This window comes from Gopherus evgoodei, chromosome 8 (assembly GCF_007399415.2).
Source record: "Gopherus evgoodei ecotype Sinaloan lineage chromosome 8, rGopEvg1_v1.p, whole genome shotgun sequence".
In the NCBI taxonomy this organism is placed as follows: Eukaryota; Metazoa; Chordata; order Testudines; family Testudinidae; genus Gopherus; species Gopherus evgoodei.
In genome coordinates, this window is record NC_044329.1 from 95,178,321 (window position 1) to 95,187,403 (window position 9,083).

General features: G+C 38.9%; 1 protein-coding gene across 1 annotated transcript in view; it reads right to left on the reverse strand.

The window, feature by feature from the left end:
* Nucleotides 1-8,637, reverse strand: part of ROR1 (receptor tyrosine kinase like orphan receptor 1) — a 138,520-nt gene extending 129,883 nt beyond the window's left edge. Inside the window, exon 1 of the mRNA XM_030573696.1 lies at nt 8,574-8,637. Coding sequence (XP_030429556.1) covers nt 8,574-8,607 — 34 coding nt within the window. The 5' untranslated portion in view covers nt 8,608-8,637. The remainder of the gene's footprint in view (nt 1-8,573) is intronic.
* Between the last annotated feature and the right edge of the window lie 446 nt (nt 8,638-9,083).

Consider the following 9,083-nt stretch of genomic DNA (forward strand, 5'->3'; position numbering starts at 1 on the left):
ATGTAAACATGGTTGAAGATGTTCTAGTAAAGTCTGTTACAAGGGTGCTTCTTACTTCTGAATTAATTCACTACCTTGTTCAAACTAATTCATCCCTGTGCAGCAATAGTTGTGGCGAGGCTAAAACTATTGACTGTTTGGCTATTAATTCAATATATACTTTGGAAATAACTGAATTACAAATTAGACTTGTGGCAGAGATCTTTCTTCCTGTACTTCTTCCTTAAATCTCATGAATGACTGAAAGAATGACTGTCAGGAATTTTATGGCTATTTAATACTTTCAGGAAAGAATGAGAGGCAGCCCAATACAGAAAAGGCAACAGGAACAAAGTGGATCCATCATATCTTGATCGTTGCTAATGGTAGTTGCCCAAAGAGTTTAAACCATGGCATTTTTTAGAAAAATGTCACAATAAAAATACAGTGTCTTAGTCCAGGATTAGGTGCTACCATAATATAAATAATAATGGATAGCAAAAACAACATGGCTGCCTTCATCTCCAGCCAGCCCAGCCTGATGTTATAACATCCTCCTAGTACAACCATATTCTTGAAGTTGCCTACCATACCTCTTAATTTGGAATAGCCTTGTTCATGGATGGATAAATTTATTTTTTAAATATGTATAAAAACAAATTAGTCATGGAGAGTAAGGCAACCAAAACTTGGACTATGTCCATAGGTCCTTATTCAGTTTTCGTTCAACCCACACTGCGGCTGTAAGAAGAATATTCAGTCTAAATTCAACATTAAGGGTTAAATTCACTTCCATTGCAGAGACATAACACAAGACCTATGCATTGTTTAAACCTCACTTACAACCCTTGGGCCTTGTGCTGGCTATCTGCAGGGGTTGTATATTACCCTAACTGAATATGGACCAAAGAACATTATTTCTAGCCATATTGCCTCTCAGCCAGACACCAATTACTTGAGAAGTTTTAATTAGAGAAAAGGCAGGAAATAAATATTTAAAATGTTCTGTCTACCGTGAAACCAATTACAGCCCTCAAACTTAAACTTCTGTACAAATACTAGGGGTGTTTTCCATGGCAATGAAACAAAGTGCAGTCCATCAGAAAGCACGTTACTGATACTCTTTGCAGGATGGTTTGTAACATCTCTTTTTGACCATCACTTTCTATTAGCAAGTGCTACAATGGGATTTCTAGTAATATGTCTAATTATGTTTCCTATTTATTCGTCAATATTCTTTTATCCCTCTTGGAAAGGTGAACATATCCACATTGGTCATGTTACCAAAACTTGCTCCAATGTACATGGCTCCATTTTAATCCCTATATATAGGGAATTACTTCTATGTTGCAATTACTCACTGCATCCTAAGAACTCATTTTGTCAGAAGTACACGACGAGGCTTGCAGTATGTCAGACTTTCCAAGAACACATACCTAGCTTATTTTCAGCTGTATTTGTTTGGGCTTTTTTAAAACATAGACACACAGGCCAGACCGTGGCTCTTTTTAAGGCTGCTTGGCACTGCTCCAGCTGTATAAAACACACTTAGAATTGCTCAACTGGCTACCCAATGTAGGGGGCATTTCAGAGTTATGGCCAGGGGAGCGTGGCTGGAGCACTGCTGTTCCCTGGTGATCCCCAGCTGCTAGAATGGCTCCTGGTGGGCAGTTGCAGCTTGGCTCATTTTTGAACTAACTCAAGGCTGTTCTCAGTCATTCTGGGGCCGAATAAGCTTTCACCTAGCCCTGGGATTTGGGAGTGGAAGAGAAGAGATGTAGTTCTGATGCAGCTCAGATGCTAACCTAGAGATCTTAACATATTTGTTTTTTCCTACTTTCTGCCTGTTTGCATTTTACATCTAGTAAACGGTTGTACACTTGCCCTGCCTGATGGTAGAAAAATTAGTTAAAGAATGTGTGCCCTGAGCTTCATATTTGGACTGAAATGATAAATATGTAAACATTGTTCAGTATTAATTCATCGGGCTGATGGAAGAGCAGTTGAGCTGTTTTAGTAAACGCTGTTTATTTTATTTTTCTACAACGGAAACTCTCTGTTCTCCAGGCAAAAAGGTATCATCCTATGTTTTCCCTACTACTGTATTTGCTTTTGCAGCCACAGCATAGGTGCTGACTTTTAATTTCTCAGCATGGCATGGGAAAGGATTTTCAATTAGCCTTTGATCTGGGGGGGTCAGGAGGTCCCTGCAGCCTCCAGCAGCTACAGAAGGTTAGATGCTCTGTAGTCCAATTCGGAGCTTCTTTGATGATTGTTTTTTCATGCCTAAAGAACTCTTCTGCTTTTGAATGGTGCTTTTTGACTGCTGCAACCTTATTACAATGATTCTTTTTGGTTAAAATAGCAATCACTTTTACCACCTTTCTCTAACAGATAACCATTTTGAGTAAATTGTGCCCATTTCAGTGTGGGAAAACAACAAGTTAACTCTCTCTCCACTTTAATAAAAATCATTCTGAGTTAACCCAGCATGTTTGGGGGGGGGGGGTTACTTTAAAAAAGGGGGGCACCCTGTGCTCTAATAAATTATCCCTTGGCACTCTCCCTTCCCTTTGAATTTTTAAAAAAAAGTAAAATTAACTATGTGGGCTGTTCTAACTGCCCTTTAAATTGTCAAAATGCCTAAAAGATATATGACCGCACAGCCTATGCTGATAGTGCCAATAAGGCAGAACAGAGCCTCAGGGCCTCCTGTCCTTTCAGATCAGTATATCTCTGTCCTAGACACTAGACACAGGATGTAAGTCAGTGTCTTGTTTAACTTTTTTTTTAAAAGACAAAAATTGCAACCCTGGTAGGCCAGGCCAGACCAGGCCAAAAAAATGCTTTTTTTTGGTTAAACAGTTGTAACACTAAATAATGTTGAGACTTACGTAGACCAGTGAGCATCAAACTTGGGACACTTTATGCTGGGAAATCAATGAGTTAGAATGGAAAAACATAGGAGGTCATCTACTCCATTCTCTTACCTATGCAGGACTCTTTCCTACTGAAATTTCTCAAGAGCCTAGCTTCTTGGGGTCTGCCTTTTATATCCAATACTGCCCACTTCAGAAGTTATGATTTCCCAAATAGTTCGTTCCTGTTCTAAACATTAGGGGAAATATGTGGTGTTGAGACAATGCCGCACGGTAAATATTAGCAAATGCGGAACTTTTAATGGAGACAATTGAACTTTTAGGTAACCCATTCCTTTTGTCTCACTTTGTCATTGCTGTTTAAGCAAGCTGTACGTAATTAGATTTTTCCATCTAAATCAATTCCCTCCTGCCCTTCAATCATGTTTCATACTTCTCCAAGAATTCCCTTAGCAATCATGGTGCCTTCAAGGGAGAGGAGAAGGACTCAAAGTCCATGCTGTTCTTTGCCACCAACATCACACATGGCCTGCCTTTATCAAAAGAATCTATACACTTATCTTCAACATTTCTAAGGTGCCTTGACTGTGTATGAATTAGGGCAGGATTTCCTTTTCATTCTCCTTTCCTCCTGATTGAGTTCAGAAGAGTCTGCGTGCACCTTCTGAGACAGAACTCACCATTCAGAATCTCACAGGATGATAGGGTGACCAGACAGCAAGTGTGAAAAATCGGGATGGGGGTGGTGGATAATAGGAGCCTATATAAGAAAAAGACCCCAAAATCGGGACTGTCCCTATAAAATCAGGACATCTGGTCACCCTACAGGAGGAGAGAAATTATGCAAAGTATCAGTGGTTTTAAAGCCACAGATACTCCTAGGTATCTTCCCATCATGGGGGGCTGAGAGCACGACCCACTGCCAATGATCCTGGGAGAAATTCATCACAATTCATACATATCATGAAGCGTGGACACAAACAGTCACTCTCTCATTGGTCCAGCCAAGCTTTCCATTCCTCAGCTAAAAGAACAGGAGTACTAGTACAGCCCCTAAGCAGACAGACATAGGCTCCCCAAACTATGGTCCCCTTCCCTTGTGGGGAGTTGAAGTTGTGGGCCCCAAACTACAGTTGTTTTTAGCACCTTTAATCCTCTGTGAGTAATCCAAGCACTCCAGGAAAGCGTTCCATGTAAATGGCCTGCTCTCTCACAACCAAGCATGCTCCCTCCAGTCTCCGCTCAAGAGTAGTTATGCAGAAGAATTTCTAAGAGATACTGAAAGGTAGGATGACCAGATAGCAAATGTGAAAAATCAAGATGCTGTTTTTTTCGGGAGGGGAGGGGTATAGTTCCATATACAAGACAAAGCCCCTAATATCATGGTTTAACTGTACATTTAGGAAAAGAAATAAATTCTTAAAGAGTCATGAATCCAAAGCTAGATTAATTACCAGCCAAACAGCTATCCTCTCATCCTGATATACGAGAGAGTTCATCACAACACAAAAGAAAATGATTAACTCATATATTAGTATAATCTAAGGAATCTCAGAACAATAACCCACTGAGGCAAAAATGATCCCTCATTCCTACCTTCCCATGTGCTGTATACAGTAAAATAGAATACAAAAACAGCATTCATCCACACATATCTCAACAGAGTCCAATAAAGTCAGACTATAGAGCGGCACATGCTCGTTGAGAGAATTTGAAAGGGAGGCAATCTGACAAATGTTTAATACACTGAAACATGATAGCTACCTATATAATACTGTCATGGCTGGAAACCATGGCATCTCAGAAGTTGCTGATGGGAATGAACGAATTCATTGTTCAAAATAAATATATCTGTCTTTAAACATTCTCATAGTGTTTCTCTGTAGTACAGGTTTTCCAGTTTAGAGATTAAATTAATTTTTGCACTACAGGCCAGGATGGTGGATAAATATCATAAAACATTTTTGGTATGTCCTGACTTGGGGATAGACCTTAAATGCTGATTGTGGTGAATTAGTCCTTTATGGAGTTCCATTGACATTCATTCACTTTTGAAAAGATATATGAACAGTGGACTGTTAATAAGTTCTTTGACACCTTGGAGATGTTTTTCTTCAGATGGTTTAAACAAAATGTGATTTTAAATACCAAGTTAACTGTGCCTCATAGAATCATCTTCATTCTGAACACAGATAGAGCAATTCTATAGCTTCACTGTTTTCAGAAACTACTATCCTCAGTGGAACAAACCAAAACCACTTATTGGGTTTTGCTCATTTTCACAGAGTTTAAAATAATAGATATCTGCTGGTTATTTGTGAGTTTTGGTGATGAATAACCACCAGCTGCTTTTGCAAGTACTAGTTCTATCTGTATGTTGGACAAGTCAGATAATTATGTGTTATGATTGCCCATACATAAAGATTATGATCCTGTCTCATACTGGAGACGTTTACTTTTTAACAACAAAACAAGGAATAACAAAGGTAAGTTCTCCACAAGAGTGCATAGCATCGCTTTTCTACAGATAGCTGCATATGAAAACAAAATGGCAGCTGCCTCTTTTCATTTATTCACTTCAGTCAGCCAGAATTCAAGCGCACATTCAAGTGAAGTTGTCTTGGGTTAAAATCTGAAGAAAGCCAGAATTTGGCCTTGAGATCTCTTGCCCACAATGAGATTTACAAATATGTTTAAAAATCTGAGCTCGTAAATGAGATTTGAGGTTTACAAGATAAGCACAATAATCTTGTGTGCTCATTTCAGAGCTTTCTTTATGACTTGAACTTTCATAGCCAGCTGGAGTTCACCCTTTTCAAAGTCTGTTAAGGATTTATGGAAAACAGCTCTGACTCACTTTGGAGTTCATAGCTACCTCAGACATTCTGCCTTTATCAAGGCAATGACTTTTATTTTTTTGCTGCTGCGCCCCCAGAAAAAACATATCCCATTCTCAAAATATCCTTTAAAATCCAGAGCATAGCAACAACAGTAAACTGTAGTTAGTCACTTAGCTTTATCTAGATTGTATGATAAGGGACATTTTAAGTAATTAGAGCAATCACTGAAAAAGATCTTGGAAGTAAAATGGTATAAATCTAGCTCAGTGAAATTGGTTTACTTTCCTAAAATTCAGTTTTAGAAGTCCTTACATCATTGCTAATTCCAGACTTATGCATTTCAGCATCTTTACATTGAGACTTCCAGCACTGTAATCGTTTTACTAAAATAACTGACGCCTTTCCAATACATGGCTGTATTATGCATTGTACTACATAGACTGCAACACGTCCAGAAAATGCTTTCAATATTGCTTATACCACAACTTTTACAAATATGGCAATGATCAACTCAAAGCATGATGTGGAGGATGATTACATTTAAAGCAATTTAACATGTTGAAACAAAGCTACATTTAATGGAGTAGCATTAAATGAAACTTTTATCTAACAGCAGTATAGATGTGAAGACTTAGGGCCCAATCCTTTAAGCTTTATGTAGATAAGGAACATTTACCTGTGTGAGCAGTCTCACTGAAATAAGACAATGTAATTGGGTAAATAAGAAAAACTTTGGTGAGTACAGGTAGCAAGACTGGGCCCTAGAATTCACTTTGCTTTAAACAGGCCAACAGGAATGTCTTTCTATGTATTAGGGTTTTTATTTCCTTTTTTGTTTGATTGTGGCCATAGATTGTGGTAAGACATCTAATAGGAATCCCACTAGCAGAGACTGCCTAAAGGTATATTTCCATTCAGCATCTCTCTCAGGCATCCTGGCCACGCCTTCTCATGGGTTACAACCACCACTTTGGCAACTGTGCTGGTTGGCTCTTGGGTCCCCAACAGTGCCGGAGTTGAGAGCACCTACCCAAGAGACTTAAACTCTTCCAAAGTCTGCTACATACCTTGAGGAGTGCATTTATGGCCATATCCTGCCCTCTTATCTATGAGTATGAATCCACTGACCTCTAATCACTGGTGAAATTTTACTTTTTATAAAAATCACTTTAGATTTACATGAGCATAAAAAAGGCCCCAAATGGTAAATGTCTCAATTTTATTTGCATAATTTAATTTTTTTATTTTTTTTTTAATTTTAAAGGCACAATTACACAAATCATAGAATATCAGGGTTGGAAGGGACCTCAGGAGGTCATCTAGTCCAACCCCCTGCTCAAAGCAAGACCAATTCCCAACTAAATCATCCCACTCATATATCCCAAATCACATATATCCAGTTTATAAAAAGAGGGGCATGCAATTTTTCTCCATAATAGGAATGATACTAGCATCTCAATACCACATAGAACACAGAGCCCAAAGGTTCTACAAATAATAGCTTCCTATATGTCTGCATTAACAAATTTGAACAGAAAGATCCCTTGACTGATATTATCAGACAATCAAGACAAACAACCACAAATCTTACAGAAGCAGCTAGGCAGACAAGACAGAACAAACCACAGACAAAACAAACGCTCAGTAATAAAATGTAATGGAAAATTATGAAGGCATTGCTAGAATTCCTGAGACAGGTAATGTGAAAGGAACTCCATCCCTACCCCAGTAGGAATTTAAGTCAACAAAAATGTAACAACTTCAGAGTTACATATTATTACTATCTAGGTCACATAAGTGCAGCTAAAGTTAGACAAATCTGTCCTACTTTTGTTGTGTAGAAAAAGTTTACCACTATGTGCATCTCTTCAAATTCAGTAATATCCAAATCCGTATTGCAGCAGAGAGTTATAGTCAGGATAATACGTTACTTTTGCCATTCAGGTAGAATAAGAATCTTTACAGCCAAGTAAATTCACCAAAACCATCATTTGCCATGACTGCACATGTTCTAGAATTGCCTAGCATCTCCAAGAATCAGTGATGTGAAATCAAAATGAAGATTCTCTTGTGAGACTTGATTAATTCTGGCTGTACTTGTAATCTCTTTCAGATGAGCTGTACCCTGAGATATCCCTAAACCAAATGCATCATGGAATCACTACTGCTGCAAATTATGCCCACACCAATGTCATAAATTGTATGTAGGTGGAGCCATACAGCAGTTCAATAACATTTATGTTTGATTCTGTATTGGGAAGCCTATGGCCTCAAGCCAAGAATGTATTTCCTGTATGACTCAGAAGTATACAGCCTGTCTTATGAAGTATACTACATTCTTCAAATCTATAATTGGAGTGTTATCTTCCTTTGGGGCATAACCCAAAGCTCACTGAACTCAATGGAAAGACTTCTCAATTAGTTTGGGATCTAGGCCTGAAGCAACTTGAATAGGATGGGGAAAAAATAATACTTCAATTTGGCAAAAGCAATGGTGTATCCTCAGTATGGAAGCACTGGAAGTCAGCTACCCCAAACTCCACTGATTCCTCAATGTAGCTTATTAATTGCCTGTCTCACCTTATTTGGTTGGGTTACCCCCTAAACTCTTCAAGGACATTTTTGACACAACTTTATCTGCTTGAACCACGTCTTCAATCTATCATTTTAAGAGTCACCCATGGGAGTTTTTCTAATGGGCAATAGTAATTTATTTCTGAATTCCCTGCATGTTGCAAGACAAGTTTGAGAGAGTGTTTTCAAGCCTGAGTGTTGGGTTATATCTTCCTGATGATAAGACACACTAACAAAAGATTAATTGCAACAGGACACAAGAGATATCAGAATAATTAGGCCGATGTAATCGAGCCATCACCTGGTGATGGTGATAGGTTGTAGAGATGCACCATCCCCAGCAGGAGCTTCCAGAGACATTGTACCTCAGGCAATCACAGGACATCTGAGTGTGTCTGGAAAATATAGATATGAGTGACTTTTGTGAAAGGCTCTGAAAGGCTACAGTGTTTGCTCTTCCTGAGCTGCCCAACCACAATGACAAGTGTGGGGATGAGAGCCACTGTTGGTGCTAGACTTGGAACAGTCCTTCTCAGAAATGCAAAGACTGAGGGCTTGATCCATTTACACATGCAAGTATCCCTTTAACCACACTGGGTCTAATCATGGGAGTAGGAACTACCTGAACGAGTAGGTGTTGCAGGATCTGGTCCTTTGGGTATGACAGAATCACCAGTAAGGCAAGGGAAGGCATCTCATTCGCTCTTTCGCATTCCCTGTACACACTTTCATATGGGCTAATCCCTGATGTTTTGAAAGGTGAGCAGAGCAGAAGTATCTACCTAATCTGATCACCTCCTTCAGGGAATTA